Source organism: Ruditapes philippinarum, unplaced genomic scaffold, assembly GCF_026571515.1.
Source record: "Ruditapes philippinarum isolate M1 unplaced genomic scaffold, ASM2657151v2 ctg3000_1_1_1_1, whole genome shotgun sequence".
NCBI lineage: Eukaryota > Metazoa > Mollusca > Bivalvia > Venerida > Veneridae > Ruditapes > Ruditapes philippinarum.
This window is the reverse complement of record NW_026854231.1, coordinates 169,050-195,772: the sequence shown is the minus strand read 5'-3', so window position 1 is coordinate 195,772 and position 26,723 is coordinate 169,050. Positions and strand designations below refer to the sequence as shown.

Sequence of the window (26,723 nt, the reverse complement as noted above, 5' to 3'; positions counted from 1 at the left end):
AAAGTGATTGAATATTTATGTACATATGTATATACAAGTATGTTTGTATTATTAAGATAAGAAATAAAAATTCATTACAGGCTTACAGTGGGCACTTGAATATTTGTTGAAACATTGGTAATATCCGGCTGTGGCTGAGTTGTTACGGTTGTTGACTTCAAACCACTTGCCCCTCACTGCTGTGGGTTTGAATCCCAACAGGAACTTTGGATTCTTTCATGCACGGAAGCTATCCAGCTGGCCTACAGAATGTCAGTAGTTTTACTCAGGTGACCATGCGTGCCTGAAATAATGCATGGAAGGGCACCGGAGGTCTTCCTCCACCAGTAAAAGTTGGAACTTAGTCATATAACCTATACTGTGTCGCTGTGACGTAAAACCAAATCAAATATTCATCTACTAAAACTTGTGATTGTATAAACCTCAAAGTTCTTAGATTAGTTTTCATTGGTAAAGATGTGTGTATAATTAAGATAAGTTTTTTTTTTCAAAGAGAGGGTTTATTTCACTAAGAATTAAATTTGTGATTTAGATTCCCGGAAAATATGTGAAACAAGAAAGCCATGATGGCCCTAGATTGCTCATCCCAGATTCATTGCTACTTCATCAAAGTAGTAAGTAATTACATAACACTGGTAGCGTAATTTTTGTTCACAACTGCATAAATCATAAAATATTTGTAGAGCTCTGCTAGGAAATGCTTCATTGTAGTTTTCAACAAGACTTGAATGTGCTTTCTTATAAGTCAGTATCAACTAAGAGACCCTAGGGCAAGGTTGACCCCAGGGGCATGACTTAAATATAACTTTTCAAGGACCACAAATTGATGGTACATGAAAATATCTAAGCTCAGTAAATTTAGATTTTGTTACTAGTTTCTAACAGGTAGGATGGTTTTTGAGTTGGAGATAGATGTTATGTTGGAGTAAAATAACTCAAAAGGCTTCCATCCCTCATTTTTGTGAGTCAAAGAATCAACTACATTAGTCACATTGATTTAGAATAACACTTTATTTTTCAAGTTTCAGGCCCCAATTGGATACCCTCGTTTATTCGCCTCCGTAAAGGGTACGAGATGGTCAGGGTCATCACCCTTAAACCCAACATTATATATCTTACATACATCATATTCTTATAATCAAACCATCATATTACACTATACATTCTATTATTGTTCATATCATAAGTTAAAACATATGTACAAAACTAATTTATATATAATAATAATAAAATCTTTATTTAGAGAAGGCAACAATGTTTACACAAAAAAGAGAACATGTAAACTAATTTTCAGTACCGCCTTCTGATTTAACTACATGTATAACAAAGACAAAGAATAACAACGATTTAAAAAAAATAAAATAAAAATACAAATGTACTTGTAGATCTATACAAAATTTGAAATTTATTTTGTACAAACAAAAATTCAACAAATATCTACTTTAATATTAAGCTAATATATTTTCATTCAATTATCCGACTGACGCTAGTATTAAATTAATCATAGTAATTATAAATTTACGTATTGCGCATAATTAAAAATAATAATACCAACAACAGCTACAATATAAAGTAGTTTCAGTTTGCATTTCAATTTTCATTAATTATATAAGTATATGTAATATGCAAAAACATATATTAAAATTGTCATGAAGAGAATTACTCAATATCAATTGAAAGTGAAGTTTTTAATTTATTAAGGATCTTAATAAAGGCCATCTATCATTTTCATCTTAGTCAATTAGGTTTTTTTTTAAATAATATATTCCATGCTAATTCAAGACTATTTTTAAAATCAATACATGTGATAACAAGTTTTAATCTCTTAAAGTGTATAACCAAATAAAGTTAATCTAACGCATTATTTTTATAACATTCATAAATACTAAGTAAAATTGATAAAACTCAATACAGGATTGGAGCAATACCTCTTCAGTAGACACTTGCAGAAATCATGATCACAAAATAGACAAATATTGATATTTTTTCGGTAATTCTTACATATTTCATTCATTATCATACATAAATTGGTGTGAAGAGATTGATAAGATGCTTTAAAGTTCATTTCGTTGGGTGCAAAGGCAAGACTTTATTAGCATTTAATCATTCAAGCCCCTTGTCTCGTATATACCGCAATATGGTATTAAGTGTGGTGCTTCAATCCTTTTTTTATTCTCACTGAAGTTAAATTATGTTGCTTCTGTAAACGTTTGGTGGAATCTCTATAAAATTGTTACACAGAATGTCTCTATCATAGATATAGATTAGTTATGTTAATATTTCACACAAAATTTAGGACTATTCAGTTCAGAACAATCATAAAACAAAAAGAGATTCGTTGTTGAAGTGTTGGAAGTTGTGGATCAATAAAATATGAATATAAAATGATGACATGGCGTTGCTCAGCTGATGATAATGTCATTAGTGGTCATCATGATAAGATGTGATAAAGTCTCTGAATATCTACGCGTTTGATACTCTGGACAATGATGTTGTGTTCATGATAGTGATGGCATGTTAAATAATTAGGATGATGTTATGTTACGTGTTCATGATAGTGATGGTGTGTTAATTAGGACGATGATGATGTGTTATGTATTCATGATAGTGATGACGTGAAAAGCGCTCAAAATGGTGATAAGGTGTTGAACACTCAGGACAATGATGATGTGTTAAGTGCTCACCATAATGATGACATGTTAAGTGCTAAAGATAGTGATGTGTTTTGGCAAAGTTTTTTTTTTTAAATTTTTACCACATGCATTTTGTGTTAGTATTTTAACATTATTAAAGTGACACTATGCCCATTCAAGGGTATACAGTGAGTGAACAGGTGAAAGTAAAAATAAGTTTTTATATTGCCATTATTCCTTTAAATTTAATAATTTACTTCACATAAACAATAAATAATCCCCAGATGAAACAGAATGTCTGTAAATATCAATTAGTGCTCGCCAATTTTTTTAAGCCAATCACCGACAAGGATTTTTCAAATTTTCAGGTTACAAATCTTAATAGAACAGATTTTATATAAACTGGACGTTTTATATTATAAAACGCAAGTGGGCGGAGCACTAAGCCGGTTAGAGTGCATATTGGATGTTCCTCGAAAATAAGAAAGCTACAGTCGCTTCGCAAGCTCCGCTCCTTTTTAGCTTTCTTATTTACGAAGAACACTCAATATGCACTCTAACCTATACTTAGATCTTATCTGAAACAGTAAGTTTATAAAAAGAGTGGGGCAGTCTTTTTTATATTTTAGGCAGATTTTAAATTTTATCCTAAATATTTTCCAAAATAAACTATTGGTCAAACACCATTGTAACAGTCAATCTTTTGAAATAAAAAGTCAATTCAGCCCAACTTGACTATGAAAATATGAGCATTATAATGTCACTTTAAGTAATATTATTAGGACCCTGAGTAAACACCTTTTTCTTCCACTGATACATATATTTTGTTCATGTTACCTTTAGTTCTGTTTAAACTTTTAATGCTGTAGTTAACAATTTAGTTTTACATAATAACCTTTGCATAATTCTCAAAACTTTTTTACTTTTCTAAAAGCTTTATTGTACAGTCTAAAATCTGCACAATAACTACCAGTATATTATGTGAAAAATGTGAAGAAAATAACACCATATATTCCCTTGCCCTTTTTTCTAATCTACATCTATCTGAAAGTAAATCCTAAACTTTGACCAATACAAATTATAACCATACTATATTACATTTGGATTGTATAATAACTTATTTATCGAGTAACAAATGCTTAACCATTTTAATATTTTCTACAAATTTTACAAAGTAACCAGACTGGTTCACAAATACAATAGTGTACATTAATATCACAGTTGCATTCATCTTTTCATGACAGCTAAGCCATCTGTTGTGTCTTTAAAGGCACATTAAGCCTCAGAACATTTTAATTTCTGTAGAAATAGCAAACCATGTGTTTCCGCCTTTGGCCTCTTGCTTATTTGACATTCTTCAGCCCAATAACAAGGCCATTATGAAAACACTTAATTATTAACATTAAAAATGTGGAATTAAAACATGTAAGATGCTTATCACCTGAAAAGATAGAACTAAATGTGAAACTTGTGTGATAAAATTAGCAAAATATATATATAGTAGTATTTTGACTTCCATGCAAAATACTAAATCATTATAACTGTATTAATTGCCCAAATGTAAAAGACACAAAGGATGGCTCAGCTCTATGAACATTAAGTAACATTTTAGAAACTATAACGAGACATCAAAACTTAAAATAACAAAAAATATATTTGCACTTTTTAGGCTAAATAAGCCTCAAAAAATATAATCTCAATGTAATACAACAGAACTTTAAAATTTCTAAAAAAATACATAATCCATTTGCTTAGTTATGCAAATTTTCCCTCAATAAAATAGAAATACTTAAAATTCACTAAAAAAATTGTTTCTTCACAAATTATGTCTATACGGTCAAAATTTGTAAGGTAAAACCAACTTGAGGTAACCTTTATGTACATGTATACTACATGTTACACAATAGTGCTGGTTATACTGGTGATGGGATAATTTCTCTGTAAGCCGAGTTTCTGTCGTATACACCAATACCACTGTGTTAAAGTGATATCCCATGATGCCTTGTTCTTACTATAGACATTTAGGTATATTCCAAGCACAACTATAAGTCCTGACCATACATACCTAAAACAAAGATACATAATATAAATTATATATTATTAGAACCATTATCAATGAAGTTGTCTTTTAACTAAAGTTATCTACGAAGTTGTCTTTTAACTGAAGTTATCAATGAAGTTGTCTTTTAACTGAAGTTATCAATGAAGTTGTCTTTTAACTAAAGTTATAGCTGAAGTTGTGATTTAACTAAAGTTATGAATGAAATTGTCTTTTAACTAAAGTTATCAATGAAGTTGTCTTTTAACTAAAGTAACCACTGAAGTTGTGTTTTAACTAAAGATATCAATGAAGTTGTCTTTTAACTAAAGTAACCACTGAAGTTGTCTTTTATCTAAAGTTATCAATGAAGTTGTCTTTTAACTAAAGTAACCACTGAAGTTGTCTTTTATCTAAAGTTATCAATGAAGTTGTCTTTTAACTGAAGTAACCACTGAAGTTGTCTTTTAACTAAAGATATCAATGAAGTTGTCTTTTAACTAAAGTAACCACTGAAGTTGTCTTTTAACTAAAGATATCAATGAAGTTGTCTTTTAACTAAAGTAACCACTGAAGTTGTCTTTTATCTAAAGTTATCAATGAAGTTGTCTTTTAACTGAAGTTATCAATGAAGTTGTCTTTTAACTGAAGTTATCAATGAACTTGTCTTTTAACTGAATAATATCCACAAAATACTTTCTTTTTTGGGCCTATAAAATGAATTATTAACAATAATAAGCATTTAATTTTCTAACAGCAATCAATTAAAGCATTACATTTCTAAAATATAAAACTAAAATATGAAAATCAGACTTACTGATATGTAAATGGCTTTGTAAAAAACAGGAAAGATAAAATAATGGTAACAGCCTTCCGGCATGTGGTCACTGAAAAACAGAAAAATATCAATTAGATTCATTTATAAATTCTTAATTTGTAGTGTAATGTAGCTGTGAAATTTTCACTAGCCCAGAAATAAATTTACCACTGTCAGGCTGGTGCCAATTTTGATGACTGATTATGAGTATCTTAACCCATTACCAGATAAACACTCCTTTTTACACCTTTTTTCACGCCCCCCCCCTCCCCTTTGTTGTCTCAAATGGTGAAAAAATGCCTTATTTAGGCCCCCAACACTTGTTTTTGTTTGAGAAATGTTGTTTAAAAAAGTGACCACTTTTTCGGTGCCGCCCCCTATCCAAAAGATACATCAAGGGGTTGCCAGAAGGGGGATGTGCCCCCTTCTATTTGGGGGATTGAAGGGCTAAAAATGACCCCAGGTCGATCATATGGTAATGTGTAACCATTGCTGAAAAGTCTTTGACTCTATCTCAATCCATTGAGAAGTTGCAGCATTTTGAAATCAATTTTGATGGAAAAAAATCAACACAAAATAAGAGTTTTTGGCTTTTTGAGATGTCCCCTCGTTGCCATGATAACAGGAAATTAAAAACTGAGTATGTTGTTACAGAGGCAATGGTTCAGTCAACATTTGTGCCAAGTTTGATTAGTATTGAAGCAGTTTTAATAGTTTTATAGCAATTTGAACTTGTAACGTGAGACTTTTCAATGAAAACAGCCGTTTTTCACAAAATGCTCATGTGGCAATGGGTTTAAGTAACTCCTATTTCTAAGTCACAACAACACTGTATAGGCCATATGGTAACTTTTCAGTTTTACTGGTGGAGAAAAACTTCAGGTGCCCTTTTGTGCATTACCTAGAGCACAAGATGGCACTGAATTTAAACTAGTGACATTTTGTAAGCTAACTTGATAACAATTTTGGTAAAGCTTTCTGTAAGGAGCATCTTAGGCAAGTTTCATCATATTTTGTCACTTAGTTTTAGAAATGTTGTGTCAGAAACACATTCTGGTCACAATTGCTGACATTGAGAGTGTTGTGCTTAGGTGAAATAAACATTTAATTGAATATATGAAGAACATTATTAATTGGAGTACCAAGCACACATGTAGAACCACCACCTTTTTTGGGACAGGCTAACTAGATAGTTTCAACAAATCCATTCCTACCCTACATATAATCTAAGAATGGTCAAAATTTTGTTATTAGAAAATCTTTGATAAATGTACTTAAGGACGTTTTCAGAGTTTTCATATAGACATATAGGCAAAATTAAAACTGTTCAATAGAACTTCTTAAAAATTGGCATGTTGTTAGACTATAATAACAGAAACATTTTAAGCGGAAAAAAATTGGGGTTACCATTCTTATTTTCGAGTTATCTGCCCTTGAATTGGACTTTTTCGTTAAATTCAAGGGCAGATAATTTGCAATGAAAAAAAAACAATACATTGTTTTTTCTTATTTTCATGAAGCTTACCTTCGTTTTAGTCCATATGCAAAATTTCAAAATGGGATTTAGAGTGGATAATTTTTCTTCCACTTCTTCTTTAAACCTGTGCATATTTTTCTTAAAAAATTAACAGAAATGATATAAGGAATTGTATGTTATTATGTATCATACTCAACAGTAAAAAGAAAAATATAATTCAGAAGAAAAAACAAGAATTCATTTAAGTATGTATACGTTATCTGCCCTTGAATTGACCTCAAATAAGTAGAAAATTCTGATTCAGGGGCAGATAACTCAGAAACGAGAAAGGTGACCCCAAATTTTTTTTCTCGCTTAAAATGTTTCTTTTATCATATTCTAGCAACATGCCAAGTTTAAAGAAATTCTATTGAACAGTTTTAATTTTGCCTATATGTCTATATGAAAACTCCCGAAAACGTCCTTAAACTTTACCTGTGACTGCTATCAGAGCACCAAATGATTTGACTAGAGTAAGCACAATATATAACCCTATATATCCAGAAAGAGAAAATATCAGACCATAGCCATATGTCTGCATGGGGTACTGAAACAAAATAATAGTAAAATAATTGACATATGATTGTTTATCAAAGAAAGTAACCACTATATGAAATTTACCATTAAACCCTAATAAACACCCAGCGCCACTTTTGACAATTAAAAATTAAAACTAGAACTCCGCAAGTCGGATGTGTCGCCTTGTGAACAGTATAGTTTAGGAGAAATGACCAGGACAAAAATGAAATATGAAAACTAACAAAGGACTTTAACTCAAAAATTAGGAAGTGCAGAGCAGCAGTCCTTGTGCACTGCACTTCGGGTTATTGAAAGAAGCATGCATACCAAGTTTAAAGTCAATCAGACTTATAGTGACTGAGTTATGCTCCGGACAAGCTTTAGGGGATGCCGACACCGACACCGCCGACAAATGTAACCCCTATATGTCGCCTTTTCAAGGCGACACAAAAAACCAATAAGTTAGTCGTTTATTGCTAGAATTTAGATGCTTTTTAATATTAAGGCCCTCAGTTTGTTTATTAGAGAATAAGGTACTTATTAGCATTAGAGTGCCATTTAGCAGATGTAAAACCTAAATGTTTTTTTTTTTTGTTTCTTTTTCAGGAAGCCATTGGCAAGATTTCATGTAGCACATCTCATTTTCCTTTTCCAAATATTTAAATAACAATGTTGCATTCCAATATCCAACAAATATCTGTTACCAACTTGTGCATCAGACTGGAAATATTAAAATAGTTGTAGAGAGCAACACCGGGGGGACCATGAGTCCACCTGGTTAGCTCTATAGGAATAATGTTGGACTGTGAATCTGGCGATCCTGGTTGGATTTCTGGACCGGCAGGTCACATTCGTTGTGACTGATCATGATATAATTTCAATGGTCATTGGCACTGTTCCTCAGCTTTGGCATGTACAGAAGTTATCAGTTCCTTGCAAAAGCCAAGGCAACTAGCACTGGTAAACTGCTCGACAGCCTGCCCTGTAATGATATGGTGGCTGAACTGTGCTCTGGTAAATTCAATGTCGCTTACTGCTGTGATCCGGAATGAAAACTACCAAAACCACTACCACCGGGACCATTTCTGTGAAGTTTGGTTATTAACTGAAGTCTACCATATATGGCATGTTGTCTAGGAGATGCTGTATTAAAACATTTTGGATCAAACCTACACCAGTGTAACTTTCAATGTGAATATCACAAAAGCTTTTATATGAGTATTTTGTAATTTGATGTGCTAAAAATAGAAAGCTTCTTATCAAAATAAAACAATGTAAAGATTTGACTTACCTCTTGACACACTTTGAATGCAGAGACAAAATCACCAAGTAATAGGATACCAATAAATATATACAACAATCCCAGTGAATAGGAGTAAAATACCTGAAAAATAGTATTTAAATAATCTTTATCACAAAGCTTACTATCCACTAGTATGTTAATTTTCATAATATGACAAAAAAAGTCTCTGTCAATGTCATTTGACAGCTTCTTTATTTCTTAAAGCACGCTTGAACTTAAAATATCATATTAAGCTCTAGGCATTCTAGTTTGTAAGTAGAAGATTTTAAAAGATTTCGTTTAAACAACTCCTATGACTTTATTTGTTTTGATTTTAACACTTTTTAAATGTTTTTTTTTGTTTTTTCTTGGTCACATCTTGACAGTTGGTCCCCCTGACCAGCTTTCCAGGATATTAGTAACTAACAAGTAGTTACCAATTTCTCCACAAGTGACAGACTACTAATCCAACATAATTTGAGCGAGCCTGTCATGACAAAACCAATATAGTGGGTTGGCGACCAGCATAGATACAGACCAGCATGCGCATCTGTGCAGTCTGATCAGGATCCACGCTGTTCGCTATCAGTTTCTCTACTTGTAATAGGGTTTGTAAGCGAACAGCATGGATCCTGATCAGACTGTGCAGATGCGCAGGCTGGTCTGGATCCATGCTGGTTGCAAACGCACTATGTTGGTTTTGTCATGGCGCGGTTCATTTCTGAATCAGCATCCACAGAAGCTATTGTATAAAGAAACAGTTGATAATAATGGAAGATGGATGCCGAGAGACAGACAATTTATACAATCGCATAAGCTTAGCACTTAGTGCTCAGATGAGCTAAAACTTTAAAATATCATCATCATTGAAATAAAGTTATAGAGATTTTTCTGGTAAAAACATTACCATTTCTGAATTTCCTGCAGAATATTGCTTTAGTGTTTTTTCTTGAAAATTTCCAATAAGTCCATCAGCACATAGGGCTAGAGTTATTAGTATTACACCTGTAAATAACCAGAACAATTTGGTTCACACAGAATTTATTTTACAACGTAGTTTGATTCTGTAGGAAGCTATAAGCTCATAGACATACATTTGAATTAATTTCTGGAATCAACCAGTACTCAGCAATGAGTGTAAAGTTTTTTGCTCAGGGAAACAATAAATTGCCCCTAGCAATTTTTTAGCTCACCTGTCACAAAGTGACAGGGTGAGCTTTTGTGATCGCTTTTCGTCCGGCGTCCGGCCGTCATCCATCTGTAAACTTTTGCTTCAAATGACATCTCCTCATAAACTACTAAGCCAATTTCATCCAAACTTCACAGGAATGTTCCTTTGGTGGTCACCTTTAAAAATTGTTCAAAGAATTTAATTCTATGCAGAACTCTGGTTGCCATGGCAACCGAAAGAAAAAACTTTAAATATTTTCTTTTAAAAAACCCAAAGAGCTAGAGCTTAGATATTTGGCATGAAAATCTTCTAATGAGTGTCTACCAAGTTTGTTCAAATAAAAGCCCTGGGGTCAAAATTGGCCCCGCCCCAGGGGGTCATTGATTTTCCCTATATGCATATAGTAAAAACTTAAAAAATCTTCTTTTAAAGAACCCAAAGAGCTAGAGCTTAGATATTTGGCATAAAACATCTTCTAATAAGTGTCTACCAAGTTTGTTCAAATAAAAGCCCTAGGGGCAAAATTGGCCCCGCCCCAGGGGGTCATTGATTTTCCCTATATGCATATAGTAAAAACTTGAAAAATCTTCTTTTAAAGAACCCAAAGAGCTAGAGCTTAGATACTTGGCATGAAACATCTTCTAATGAGTGTCTACCAAGTTTGTTCAAATAAAAGCCCTGGGGTCAAAATTGGCCCCGCCCCAGGGGGTCATTGATTTTCCCTATATGCATATAGTAAAAACTTAACAAATCTTCTTTTAAAGAACCCAAAGAGCTAGAGCTAAGATATTTAGCATGAAACATGTTCTAAAGGGTGTCTACTAAGTTTGTTCAAATAAAAGCCCTGGGGTCAAAATTGGCCCCGCCTCGGGGATCATTGATTTTCCTAATACAGTCTAACTTGCCCATGCGACCACGTGTATTAAGCGACTTTTGTCTTAAACGACCACTTTAAATTCCCCCCGATCATTTTCTCTCTATATCTTTAATGTATTAAGCGACTTTTGCTCAACGCGACCAGCAACCGCTAATTAGTCACCTAATTGACATCAATCTTTTCATTAAACGACCACTTTTACCTGTCAAGTAATTGTGTTTTTAGAGAACGCCACCTCGTTATGTCACAAGGGTCAGCAATCAAAACACAACAATAAACGTGTGAAAAACTCTATTTCCCATACCGTTTTAGCGTATGCAAATGAAGTTAAGTATACGCGTGACGTGTATTATCCAGTAATATCGGATAAACAATGCAACGCTCCGCCCATACTGAGATGGTGTATGGGCTTCGCTTGTTGACATTTAGACTGCACTGAATTGACCTTGAACTTGATCAGCCATTAAATTAATCGTAACAAATAGATGTAGTTTGTTTATTTCAAATGAAAAAATGCACAACAGAAAACATCTTCACTAATAGGGTTTTCGTGTTGGAGACAAGGAAAAACAACGGAGAAGTTAAAAAATTCTGGAAAAAATGTCAAACATGTACGTAATGGATCAAAACTGTTTTGTCAATAAATATCAGAACGTTATTTTTACATTTGCATCCGTTTAGATTATCGGAGCGTACTTATTATTCAACAGTTAAATTAAAATGAAGTTGAAAAACAATCCCATCGAATAAAAAAGATGTCATTTATAAATTTTGACTTTTATATCATGCTGACTGTCTTAAGAGACAGTTTCATTAAGCGACCGTTTTTGGTGTTTCCCTTGCCCGGTCGCTTAATACACGTTTGACTGTATGTGTATAGCAAAAACTTAAAAAACCTTCTTTGAAAAAATCCCAAATAGCTAGAGTTTAGATATTAAGCATGAAACATCTTCTAGTGAGTGTCTACAAAGTTTGTTCAAATTAAAGCCCTGGGGTAAAAATTGGCACAACCCCGGGGGTCATTGATTTCCTTATATGTGTATAGCATAAACTTAAAAAATCTTCTTTGAAAAAACCCAAATAGCTAGAGTTTAGATATTAAGCATAAAACATCTTCTAATAAGTGTCTACAAAGTTTGTTCAAATAAAAGCCCTGCTGGGGTCAAAACTGGCCCCGCCCAAGGGGTGTCATTGTTTTTAACTATATGTGTATAGTATAGTAAAAACTTAAAAAAATCTTCTTTTAAAAAACCCAATGAGCTAGAGCTTAGTTGTTTAGCATGAAACATCTTATGGGTGTCTACCAAGTTTGTTCAAATACAGGGCTCACACTGGCTCAAATAAAATAATAGCCAATATTTTCAACTTAAAAAAATAATAGCCAAAAGTTCAGCAGACTATTCACGATTTAGCGATAAACAACATAAGCACTTGATTGAATAAACATTACATTTATATAAAACTTTTTCAGTTTTATAAGGATTCTCAAATAAACTGATACATTTGTGTATATTGATAACTACCTTTTTTTAGAACCACAACTTTAATTGTTATTATAGAACAGAATAAAAACGTTATAATTAGTATAATTACTGTATAACAATAATATTAAAGATTCATTATAACTTTACATAATGTTGTTATCAGACAACTTCTTTTGTTTGTTCTAATCAAATTTTGTCAGCTATAACCACTGTTCACACAGAACTGGAGTAGATCTAGGTCATATTAGCCTAATAGAAATAACACAAGTTTGCAAACTCATTCACAGAATGCAGTCTTTTTTCTGAATAATTTACTGAAAAATATCATCATCACCAATGTAATACAATTTTTCTGCCATAGTAGTAAAGATTTTTAAACAAAACATAGCTTATTTCACCTTTGAATAAATATCAAAATTATCGGTGTTGCGAAAATATGTGACAATCAGATTTTTCCTGTTTTCTGAAGAATTAATATTCACAATTTTGGTTGTTGTGCAAATAGTTGTTTGGAAGTTAATACTTTTTAAATATTTTACCATTGTTTTTCACTGGCGATTTAGTCAAGTGGCTCAAAACAGAAAAAAAATCAAAATTTACAATTACTTCAATTCACGGTAAATTTTGGGTAAGTCAATATCCAGTTTATCAATTTTAAAACGATTTTTGTGGCTAATTGACGGATATTTGATGGCTATTACAAATGCTGGACAATATCTTTAAAGTACTTATACAATTATACATTTCACATGTATTTTAACACCTCGGGCAATATAGTAAACAGCACGTGACCGGTAAAAAGTTGTCACTCAATTAAATCGCACCCCGCTGTTGTTAATTAGGTCTACTGCATTCTTTATCGATTTTTACACCTTTTATAAACACTGTTGGAAGTAAAAAATAATCGCCAGGATTTGTAGCCAAAATGCAAAAATAATCGCCAATCTTATAAAATAATCGCAAATGGCGACTATGGCGACCGACAGCGTGAGCCCTGAAATAAAAGCCCTTGGGTTAAAATTAACTCTGCCGGGGGGGGGGGGGGGAAACTTAACATCATGAAACATCTTCTAATGGGTGTCTTAATTCCAAGTTTGTTCAAATAAAAGCCCTAGGGTTTAAACTGGCCCCGCTTCGGGGGCCTATATACAGGTGAGCGACCTCAGGGCCATCATGGCCCTCTTGTTCATTAAATTTATGGCCTTACAAATTTCTCTGATAAAAATAGGCTCGAATAGATTGAAACAAGATATATTTTGGTATCTAAAGAGAATTTGTAAAGAAAAAATGGATAGGTAATAGTATTAAGATGTGATCTGGTTTGAAACAAATAATAATTACCTTTAATTGTGCCAATTTAATTCAACAAAAACATGCAGTAAAGTCAAAAGGGAGCATACTTCAATTAACTCTGTTTGTCATATAAAATTGTGACAAAGAATAAAAAATAAACTGTAAATAAATGTAATAAGAATTTGACAAACCATAAGTATTAAAGGATGGAGAGACACTGTTATCAGCCAACGTAAATAGTATTAAACCAACAACCATCATCAACATGGCTGTTACATCTAACGGTGAGTATTTCTTTCCTGAAATATATTTTAGTAAACATTATTAAAAGTTAAACAAAGTTATTTAAATCACTATAACTATTAACTATACACAATCCTCAGTGCTGTTTATGTGTATTGCTTAATTTATTGACATATCAAGGGTCAACAGCAAAACTGTTGTAAGTCTTAATTTCATATAAGTTACTGTAGTTTTGCAATCAATTATATAGAGGATATTTGTTTGTTTGTGTGTAAGATGAAATTTTATTTCATCGAGTGGGCTTTAAAAACAGTATTCTCACGAGTGGCGAAGCCACGAGTGAGAATACTGTTTTTAAAGTTCACGAGATGAAATAAAATTACATCTTACACAACAAACAGACAAATTTTTCTTTTTATTTTATGCTTAAAAACAAGTTAAAACGAAATTTCCATAATTTTAACTTAATATTAAAACTGTTTCCCCCATTGAGAGCCCCCATTTATTCGGAATTTCTCATTAAAAAAAAAGAAGTCTTGAGCTGAAAAATAAGTCCGCCAATCAACATTAAATGACGGTGATATTTATTAATTTTATTAAAAAATATGAATGATCGCTTGTTTTGATAATAAAAAACAAACAATTCTTGTAGGAGAAAGAAGTCCAACCATCCATCCATATTTCTGTTACTTAGTGCGAATTTATATTAGACCTGGCTTTGTAAATTGTAAGCGGCAGCCATTTTTTAAAGTTGTGTATTTCATGGGAGGAAAATAATTGTGTAAGATTCAGAGGGATATAATTTGGATTTGTTAGTCATACACATTCTTAAAAGAAAGAAAACTTATTTGAGGATTGTAACAGACAAAAAATAAGTGTTGACAGATGTGAAAACATTCAGAAAGGAGCTAGGAAAATGGAAAACTTGGAAACCTGCTCAAGAACGCTGGGTTGATTTAACTTATTCTTCGAGTTATGGCTGTCAATGCTTTCAATTTTTCATAAAGCATACGGCAGTTATTGCTCGTAGGATACTTTAATATGCCCAAATGTCATCAAGAGCAGTTTTGCATGGGGAAGGAATGTATTTTTGAGACTGTCAAAATGAAACAAAAAAACGAAATTTGGTGATTGGAATTTCATGAATTTGAATGAATAGAAGTAAGTTTTCTTCTTTTTATTACTTTTGACATTTAAGTTATTTATCAATTTCAGTTTTGCTTTTTCTTTAAACAGCCTGACATTGTCAGAATTGTCAGCAAAAATAAAATTGAGGTACCACAAGGGGAAAATCTTAAAAAAGTAGTTTCGTCATTGAAAAGAGTGAAATTATATTTTGATAATTTTCACTGTGAAATTACCAAATATAATTTTCACGGATAAATCAGTAATCCACTGAAAAGCATAAAATAAAATGACTTTTTACATCAAAATTTTTATGTTTTTGATGTATTTTTGTTGTTATTTTTTGGGGGGTTTTCTTTTGGGAGGGGGTTGTTGGGTTTGACATCACAACAACACAGTATAGCACATACATGTACGGCGACTTTCCAGTTTTACTGGTGGAAGAAGACCTTAGCTGGATAACTTTATCACATGATGAATCCAAAGTGGTTGGTGCAGCTTAAAGAGATTTGAAGTACCCTGATGGTCTCACACAGAATTTTAGTGGTACAGATAATTTTCGAACAGTTGGATCACCCTCTAAGAAGACACAGGTTGTTGTGCATGTCATCATCTATAAAATTTCTTAAATTTCTGTTTTCTAGTGTTTACAATAGATACAGTACTGGACACGCGAAACCCGCACAATTCGCGTATTCGCGGCGAACTCTCATGCTTTATAACGCGAGCGAATTCGCGGCAACTTGAGACAATCGCCGCGAATTCAACTCGCGGCGATTTTGCCGTGAACATTTGCCGCGATTCGCGGGGAATAATACATGTTCATTTATATAATAAATGTAGATCTATTTATAAGTGTAGTCTGTGAACTTGAAACCAGATTATACATGTACAAGTACGAAAATTAATTAGTAGATCTACATGAAGTTGTATCAAGAAAATCTTGTAATTTGCTAAAATGCCCTTTCTCTATTTATCTTTGATGCCAACAGCAAATATAAATAACCACGGCCGGAAATCAAATAACACCGTTAAAAAACTTTCCGTGAATGGCGGAATCATGACCTCAAGTATAAATGCGACGCAGTACAAGTATGCGGCTCCATCTGCAGGTAAATAGTGTGCATGTACACGTGTAAAACTATTTTTAGGGGGGGGGGTACATATTGAGTTAAAGTAGAGATATAAATATAATATATGTGTAAAAAGATATTTAGTTACATAAAAAGATGCATAATTGATACGACATTAACTTGTTCATTTCTAAATGTAGTGGATCACCGGGACATTTCGTTCTCTCGGGTGATCATTACTCAATTTATTACACGTTTGTAAAAAATAACACACGCAAGATTTGTCTGCTATAATTTCTGAATGGCGGATATTTGCACCCCTGTTTTAAAAATGTTAAAATATTTAATTGTTAGTTACCGAAAATTATCGCCGATTGTTGAAATTCCATAGCGCTAAAAGACACAAAAACACTCGCGCAAAAAGAAGCATCCATAAATAAAAGGAATATAATGTTTCCCATTGTTAAATAATGAATACAAAATTTACACACGAAATGACCCTCTGAACAAATGACTGGTCGGCTCTTCTGAAGAATCTTTGATGTTTACACACCTGTAGTTGTTGCCGAATCATCAAAGAAATGCCGACACTCGATTGACTTTCACCTCTTTTTTATATCAGAAAAAAAACTGTCATTTCTTTTTGTCAAGGAATGATTACACATGTTTAATTATTGCTCAAGTAAAAAAAAATGTTGGATATTGATTGTGTCAATTATTGACATATTAATCGTAAGTGCATTTTGATTGTGATATTTTATTTACATTTTAATGATCTTGAAGATATTGTGCAATACTTGTGTCTGCTATCAAAACCAATAATGCATATGAAAGGATATTTTTTTCCGGTCAATTTTATGACCACGCTTCTACCAGAAATGTTTTATTGCATGGGCTTATATAGTATTTAATCAGTGTCGTCAGTCATAAAACAAACGAAACATGTACCCCAAAGCACATTAAAATTACCACATGGTAAACTAGTGACCATATAAATGCTTTACAAATATTCATTAATTTGAAAAAAAAAAATTTAATCCCGTTTCACACCTTAATTTGATACGTGCTATTATTAGTTAATTCAACTTAATTGCCGCGCGCATGCAGTACTGCGTGACGTAAGGAAAATATCCTTCCCTGGTTGGTCGCTATTTATGTAAATACTTTAAATAGTAACACCCTAATTTTATGCACAGAATGCCCTCATGAATGATCACTCGTTACTTTACATATTAAATGTGTGATTTAACTCCGATTTTATTTTTGTTTTCGAGGGAATTTTTTGGGTCAAATGCCCTGGCTGATTTGGCGGGAATAAAAAAAAATCTGATTTGCATCTTGCTACTCATGCACCTGGCATTTTTTACACGTGAAATTGAAGGTAAAGAATGTCAATTTAAGTGATAAAACTTTTACAATTTTCAAAACAATCATAATTAGCGTATTAGACGTAATAATTAGTTACATCTGTGAATCGGTGCTAAATGTCGCTTTGCATTGTTCTAAAAAATAGAATATGTGCGAAAGTAAACAATGGATTTTAATTACATTTGTATTATTATTCAAAATAACAATTGGACAATTTGTTTATCGTGCGTTCTTTGATGTAGTACCAATTACCTTTTGTAATTTCTATCTCGTTTTATTGTTAACTAATTTTCACCAGCACCTGATTGCTTTGTTTTAATATACAAAATGTATACGCTGTACATGTTCAAATGCTAAATATTTATAAATATACAAGACGTTTACAAGATTTTTTTAAAGTTTTCAAAATTAAAGACCACGGGAATTAAGGACCAAGTAGTACTTTCTAATACAATTATTGCTGAAGATTCGCCGTAAATTACGGCGATTCATCGCGGCGATTTTTCGTGACCCGCCACGAAATTCGGCGAACTTGCACGCGGCGATGTTTTACCGCGAAGTGTCCCGTCGCGACATAGACTACACTCGCGGCATAACGCGACTTTTGCGGGTTTCGCGTGGCCAGTACTGTAACTTAATATTATTAATAAATACTAAATATTATTAAATCTAAGGCTTAATTCCATGTATTTCTGGATTATCTCTCTTGTATTTGAAGTTAACTTTAAATTTTCTTGGCAAATAAAATAATGCATAATCCAATGCATTACTTTTTTAAGAAATTGTTATTAAACTTGATACATCATCTCTTCAAAATACAGTGATGAACAATAAAATATGCATTAAAAACATATCATACCTTGAATCAAAACACCACCAATCATAACTGGTATAAGTTTACAACACTTAAATATAACCTGGGTAGGGTAGTTGAGATATCCAACTGACGTGTTGGAAAGACCCATTGTAGCTACAGTCAGAAATGCTAGTAAACAATACATTTTCAAAGGAATCCTGAAATTAAAACAATTTAATTTTAGTGCTTTATAGTTGAGAAAATTTATTCTGTTTACTTGAAATAGTAGCGTAATATTATGTTCTGAAACATTTTATTCTGTTTACATACAATATTCATGTGTGTTAAAATGCAGAGCCATTCTATGTTAAAACTTTTTTGGGAATTGACCATTAGATTATAGAAACAACATAATTTTACTATTTATTAGTTCTATAAAAAAATTTCATTAAATTTAGCTTAATACCCTTTAATATGATGCTCTGTGATGGTGTTGCTCAATACTAAAAAAGACCATCTTTAAAAATCAACTTTCATGGAAAAAATCTATCAAATTTATTGAACCCATTTAGAATGTCCAGGATTACTAGGAATGAACATATATCTTTCTCATTATTATGCCCTGCACAAAAATTAAGTATGAAAAATTACAAAGGGCAATAACTCTAAATCTACACCTTCGAGAGATATAATTCTTACATACTGTCCTCCTCCTGAATAAGTTCTATCCATTTACAGTATAAAGTTTCCAGCTGCTATTCATTTACTAGTCAGTTCCAATAGCCACCTACAATGCTATGTAACCACTTCCACCTATATAATCACTTCCAACTATGAAACCACTTACGGGTATACACTTAAACAAAAATTTTAGGTCATTTCAATATCCTCCTTAGTAATAAATCAGTGTGATACAATTTAGTTGGAATGAACTGTTTTACTGCCAAAAAAGACATTAAATTTAAGCATTTATAAAACTATCACTTACTTTCTTGAACGATCTCCCGTAGCAACCATTTCTATGAGACCAAAACAAGTATAACAAAAAAACTGTACAAGCGTCAGATACCAGCCATGTGGGCGAAACTCCTCAAGTCTGAATATTAATTCCTGGAATATATATAAGACAAGAGCTGCTAGTAGGACAACTTGCTCAACTATTCTCAGTATTTCGTAGCAAAACAAGCAAACTTCTTTGAATAGGTAATCCACCCCCTTATGAAAAAACCACTTGAATGAAGCATGTTAATAATCTAATGTACAAAATAGGAGAGAATGTGAATTTGCTTTCTTAACGATTAATGATACAAACCCCATAATATCGGAAAATGTTGTGCCGAGCAAAATTGTTTTGATATCTTTGTGAGATGTAATAATAATAACATTACTTTCTGAACCCTTTTGTGAATTAGGATTCCTATTCTGAACACTGTGAGTTTGCAAAAAAATAACATTGACATTTTCTGTATTTCAAAGAAGGGAATGGCGAAGGATAGTAATCAATTAAACATCAAAGCACAGTATTACCTGAAAATATCCATAGATGAGATAAAAGAAAAATGTCGCTGAACACAGTATCAAAAATTGTGCAGTACTTGAAAAATAAGTTAAATCCACAAAAAATATTTTCATTTCCTTTTTCTTGTCAACTGTTTCTAAATTATCTCCCATTTCAATGTAGGTAATGTCCCTTAATCCAAGAATCTGTCGTAGGTGACTTTCTGTTCTAAGCTTTTTGGAGTCCCTTGACATACTTTATGCAAATGATAAAAATCAACCTGCAAAATGAAACACATATTATTAGTAACACTAATAAATATTTAATTCACCAATTTAACAAAACTTGTAAGAATATGCAAATAACTACATATTGCCAAAGGCTACAATAATTTAACATTTATCTGTAAGTCATATAATTTTAAAGTACCGTAAAATTCCTATTAAACTCCCCTCTCCTAATAAAAATAAAAATTTAACTTTTTATTAACCCTTTCACTGCCATAGGGACGGCATATGCCGTCCCTATTATTTTCGGCGTATTTGCCATATGGACGGCTTTTGCTGTTTCTATAATAATAATAATAATTATAATAATAATAATAATCATCATAATAAATATATAGATAATTATACCATCGCCAATAATTATTATTATACTAGCAGATTTGGAAACATTTATAATTATTATAATACTAATAATAAATAATCATAATAATATTAATTTATAATAAAGTAATTTCTTAGAAAATCTTCTCACTTCTGGCAAATAGGTGATCAATACATAAATAACCCTCTGGCAGCGTAAAGGTTAAAGATAACTAATGTACAGGTAGACAGTTACTAGTAAACCTATGTTGCTATTTTTGAAATATACTTAAAAAGGATCAAAGACTCAAGTTAGATTAGTATCACAACCTGGTCATTAAATCAGAAAAGCGCAAGCGCTATTTGCAAAAGGCGAAAAATATTTAATATATTTTATGCTATTTTCATAATAAAGAAAAGGGAAATTATAAAAAAAACATACTAAATAAATACAGTGAGAAAGTTGGATGAATTAATGAACACTGACCTCTCTCAAATTAAATAAAAAAAACTTTACATGTTTATAAAAATAGTCTTAGAAAAATATTAACCTAAATATTATGTTAAATTTTGATAAATATATTTAAAAAAATTTGTTTAACTTTTATTTTGTGTGAATGTTAAATTTCCTTCTGTCTATGTTAAAAGAATATTGTGAGATGCGCGAGTTACATACTATTTACCTCGTAAACATTTGTAATTTGTTATTTACCTCATATTAACAATTGTATTGTGTTTTGAGTGAATAATAAAATCTTGAAAAATCTTGACAATTTGTTCTTGTCAATAAATGACTGTCTGCTATTTGTATAAGCTGAAAAATAAAAGTATACTAAAAAAGTTTAAACTTTCAGATTTTATTATCAGTAGCAACAAATGAATTCAAACTGTTTTTTTTTATGTCAATATTCATGAATACTTATAAGATCTTTTTTTACTTGTAATAAAGTTTTGAAAACATTGGAAACTTCATTACAACCACTAAAAATAAACTTTTCAACCACTAAAAATAAAAACATTTTGAAGTTCATTTTCCACTTACTGTATATACATAATAACAAGAGCGATCAGTGATCACATGTGTCGCCTCATGATGGCCAATTTCATGTTGGGACAAGTTTTGTGACAGACGGACAGACAGACGGACAGTGCACAACTAGACTTGGTACTGATCATTCCTGTAAAGTTTGGATAAAATTGCACCAGTAGTTTATGAGGAGTAGTCCGGACAAGCTTTTGTGTATCTGGCAACACACAGAAAAAAACACCTTTTTTCAAAGGGCCATAACTCGGCCAAAAATCATTCAACCGGAAAACCCGTGCAATATGTGCAAGGACTTGAGCTACAGATCAATCATGTAAAGTTTCATTGAAATTGTATTAGTGGTATAAGAAAGTAGTCCGGACAAACTTTAAAAAATAAAAATTATTTAAGGGCCATAACTCTGACAAAAATCATTGAACCGGAAAATGCTGACAATATGCACAACTAGACTTGGTACTGATCATTCCTGTACAGTTTGGATGAATTTGCACCAGTAGTTTATGAGGAGTTAGTCCGGACAAGCTTTTGTGTATCTGGCACACACAGAAAAAACACCTTTTTATTGAAGGGCCATAACTCTGCCAAAAATCATTCAACGGGAAAACCCGTGCAATATGCGCAAGGACTTGAGCTACAGATCAATCCTGTAAAGTTTCATTGAAATTGCATAAGTGGTATAAGAGAAGTAGTCCGGACAAACTTTTAAAATTAAAATTATTAAAGGGCCATAACTCTGACAAAAATCATTGAACCGGAAAATGCTGACAATATGCACAACTAGACTTGGTACTGATCATTCCTGTAAAGTTTGGATGAAATTGCACCAGTAGTTTATGAGGAGTAGTCCGGACAAGTTTTGTGATGGACAGACAGACGGAAGTTCTAACAGGAGAGTAATTATGTGGCTACTCTATTGTTCTCTCTATTGTTCTTTTTAGCCACACAAAAGAAAATAGCCACATAAAAGCATTACGGAATGAATGACATCAAAGAGAAAGAACAGTTACCTATTGTCCCTCTAGCCACAAAATTACTCTCCTGTGAGTGCGGACGGACAGACAGACGGACGGACGACCGCGAAGTATACACATATAAGGAAAATCAATGACCCCCAGGGTGGGGCCAATTTTGACCCCAGGGCTTTTATTTGAACAAACTTTGTAGACACTCATTAGAAGATGTTTCATGCTAAATATCTTAGCTCTAGCTCTTTGGGTTCTTTAAAAGAAGATTTTTTAAGTTTATACTATATGCATATTGGGAAAATCAATGACCCCCTGGGGCGGGGCCAATTTTGACCCCAGGGCTTTTATTTGAACATACTTGGTAGACACTTACTAGAAGATGTTTCATGCCAAATATCTAAGCTCTAGCTCTTTGGGTTTTTTAAAAGAAGATATTTAAAGTTTTTTCTTTCGGTTGCCATGGCAACCAGAGTTCTGCATGGAATTAAATTCTTTGAACAATTTTTAAAGGTGACCACCAAAGGAACATTCCTGTGAAGTTTGGATGAAATTGGCTTAGTGGTTTATGAGGAGATGTCATTTAAAGTAAAAGTTTACAGACGGCCGGACGCCGGACGAAAAGCGATCACAAAAGCTCACCCTGTCACTTAAATTTGTGACAGGTGAGCTAATAAAATGTATATTTGTCAATCCCAGCAGTCATGTACTGATCATATATATCAAAAAGCTGTTTTAAAATTTTTTTATATTTAAACGTCTATAATAATACGTATTATACTATAAGTACTGGTGAGGTAAGGACCCTACTGGAAATAAGTGCTTGCACTTTCGTAGGTTATCCTTGACCCCCCAGTCTAAAGAAAATCAATTAATCAATCAATCAAGGTGCAAAATCTATAGATATGGTAGCCTCTTTGTACATGCACAGATCATTCTTTGCCGAAAACAAATCAAGGATGGACAGCAATCCAGTGAACATATTAAAGCAGCACGCCTCCAGATTAATGCTTATTTTCATGAAAATTTTGAAAATGTAATTAATAGCATAATATTGTATATTAACCAAAAGAAAGCAAAAGCCAATTTATACATTAGATTACCAATGGCACATACAACCCATGTTAATTACAAAAGGTTGTCAAAATATGCAAAAATTGCCCTTACTGCGTTAGTAACACAGTATAAATATAGTTACACATAATGAAAAAAACAACATTAATTGCCCATTACATCTAAATTATTACTTGAATCTTGAATCTTTCTACTTTTCCTTAACTCTTAGGATACATTTATTTTAGTTTGAATTTATCAAAATATTTTTGCTCATCTTGAGGCATGCTGCTTTAAAGGTGGTAAGTTGGGCCATCCTTAAAAAAAGGTTTGTTTGCAGTAACCCGCCCCAGAATTCTCAAGGTGGGTAGGTAGGTAGATTTTTTTTTTTTTATTGAACTGTACTCCCAAATAAACATGGAATTTCAAAATGCTGGAAAATAAATGCTTTGATAATCTGGTAACAATTAATAAATTGATAACTGAATTCTAATTTAATAAGACCTATATTTTATTTCTTCTATTAACCTTTAAAAGTACAAACACAAAGCACAAGGCATAATTTTCTGATTCAAAAATTTTTTTTTTTATCCAGACCATGAAAAAAAATTTTGAGTAGGGGCAAATTTTGTGAGTCGGTCGCATTACTGCAAACAAACATTTTTTTAAGGATGGCCTTGTGTGGAAAAAGAAGTATACCACAGTAGACTAGAATGTTTTAGCTATGTCTTTTTTGTAATGTTTTTTTTTTTCAATAATGTCAACTCCACAATAAACTAAAAAAATATTATTTCATATCATGTTATGTCACACAAAAAAAGTACCGTTTATGTAGATTTAGAAAAGAGAGTACTGATACGGATACACACAGTGAAACTACATGTATATATGACTTAATAGGAAAAAAAAAATTTTCTCTAAAAAATGTGATATAAAATAACATGACATTAAATTGATTAAATACAATTTATTTCAAGTGTGTTAGTTAATATATATTTTGTAGTTTTGGACATTCCTACTGTTGTTTTATTATTGCATCCCTTGTATGAACAGGAGTACCTCATGCAGTAACAATGCATGGCACTTTACTTCTTGATATAAATATAAAAGTTAAAATTACACAAAAGTTTGGGTACTTCCTAAATAAGTTATAAAGTGAAGAACAGAAGAAGGGGCTCTAACTCTAGACACATGTAAACCAATTGGTTATGTTCCTTGTCATACAGTTGTGCCATGTTTTAATAAAAAGCCCGAAAGCGTACAATACACCCATTGACAGTCTCTAAATAACCAAGGTATATCATGTGAAAAAATACCAGTTGTTTATGTTTCCCTATCTTCGAGTAAAATTGATATCTCTCATGGTAAAAGTTAAAACAATACAAATTTATCCCCTTTTAAACAACTAGTTTGGGGCCATTTAATGTCCGATTTTAAAATTTATTAAACCAATGAAAAGCTTGTGATCTTTAGCTTCATCTCAGTATATATTTCAACACATCGATTCGTTTGACACTACTTAAGGCATTTCAATTTACCTTCAAACCTACAACAAGTCAGACGGTGACCATTTTACATATAATTCATACAGTGAGACACGCAACCTATTATCTTTATTTGCAATTATACTGATAAGAATAACCTGTTGTCTGCTAGTTCGGAACTGTCAATTGTTTGGCTACATTGACCTTTTCTAAAACCTAGCTAAACACCGTTTTCTGGTCAGGGCCTAAAAACCCTTCTTTGTAGAGGCCGAATATAGGCTGCTTCCCTAACCAAACTAGCCTCTTTTTTTCCCCAGTTTGGTCCTCAAAATTCCCCAGTCTTTTAAAATTTCCCATAGAATTTAGAAAAAATTAAATGATGGGGTTGAATTAAGGTTTTTTACTGCCATATTTGTATTGCCCAGTGCTTTTTGCTTGTCTATTTTGAAAAACTTGTTAAAAGTTTGTGTTAAATTTGCAACCCCTTTTCCCAAAGTATGCCAAAATCACGAATTTTTTTCCCCAAGAAAAAGGCTGAGGCCCCTTCCCCAAAATTGGTGTTTTGGCCCTGGCGGTACCTTGCGGATTTAGCTCTTGGGAATTACACCAAATGAAGTACATAACACAGTTACATGATATTTCTATTTTTTATCATTATTTTACCGTTTAAGGTGAAAAAAATTAATGTATTTGAAATTTATCAATATTCCTTTAATATCTATTGCAAATTTTTCAAAAAATAAAATTGTTTATAATGAAAATCAATCAAATAAAAACAGCCGTAGTGGAATCTTCCATAATAAATAAGGTTATTTTCTGCGAAAACTTGTGTATTTACTTTATTTTTTGTATGCAATTATTCATAAAATGATATTTAATTGTTTTCTAACAAAGAAATATTTGAATTATTTCACTTTAATGAAAAAAGTCCAAAAACACCTCAAGTTCGTTATTACACTCCATTATGTGAATTCCCCAGAGCTATGTACAGAAAGTACCGGAAAACGGCGTTTAGCTAGGTTTTCGAATTCGTGAATAGAACCCATAATACGGGGAAGTCAAAGGCCGGGACCACGAAGCGGGCCCGGGCTTTGGCTTGCCCAGCTATAGACTACACGTGTATATTTAAAAGGAAATCAAATAAAAATCAATTGAAAAATATATAGAATTCCATACCTATCAATGAAATTTTCAGTGTCAGTTCTAGTTGGGCGCCGCCATTTTCAATGTAACTCAATGATAAAATGTGAGATATTCCAATAACGGCAATCGCAACTTTTCGGATTGATAATAATCATTGAGTGTTCCGAGTGAATCGGAAGTGGTGCATGAAATACCGAATGACACATTTAAAATGGAAAAATAAATGATTTTTTAACTGACTTAATTCCCCGTTCATAGGCTATGCCTAATTTCATATTATCATAATTCATATAGGCTTACCAGAGCACAGTTCAACCAGTACAAGATGGGTACACTTTCTGGAGGAACTGATAACTTCCGTACATGCCAAGGCAGAATGAATCAAAATACGTTAACTATAAAGCGGGGCGAATCGTCATAAAATGGGCGAAAAGTTATGGGACGAATCATCAGCGGGGTGAATACTGGCCGGTCGAATAATGTAACATTATCATTTCAGTCGATGTTAAAACGAATTATTCATTTTGTTATAAAATACGTTGGTGCAGAATATGAATTGAATGCATACTAACAGTTATTAAAGCCTTTCTTTTGAAAAATGAGAACACGTAAACCAATTTCAATACAGTGGCTGCTGCAGCCTGGTTCCCAGTCTAACGCAGTGATCTCCCCTTCTTTCTTGGGAATACGAAGGCAGCACACCACACTAAATGAAG

At 32.4% G+C, this 26,723-nt stretch overlaps 1 protein-coding gene across 2 annotated transcripts; it reads right to left on the bottom strand.

Moving 5' to 3' along the window:
* Nucleotides 1-992: 992 nt before the first annotated feature.
* Nucleotides 993-26,691, bottom strand: LOC132739498 (adenosine 3'-phospho 5'-phosphosulfate transporter 2-like). Of its 2 annotated transcripts, none has more exons than XM_060727212.1 (10): nt 26,580-26,691; nt 19,763-20,013; nt 19,224-19,345; nt 18,299-18,453; nt 13,822-13,929; nt 9,713-9,810; nt 8,815-8,907; nt 7,440-7,551; nt 5,489-5,558; nt 993-4,698 (listed from the first exon to the last, which is right to left on the bottom strand). In XM_060727212.1, exons 2-10 carry the CDS (start codon nt 19,985-19,987, stop codon nt 4,530-4,532), a joined length of 1,152 nt encoding a protein of 383 aa, XP_060583195.1. In that variant the 5' UTR covers nt 19,988-20,013; nt 26,580-26,691; the 3' UTR covers nt 993-4,529. The 2 variants fall into 2 exon arrangements, with proteins under 2 accessions (XP_060583195.1, XP_060583197.1); XM_060727214.1 differs by lacking the exon at nt 26,580-26,691 and adding an exon at nt 21,033-21,261.
* Between the last annotated feature and the right edge of the window lie 32 nt (nt 26,692-26,723).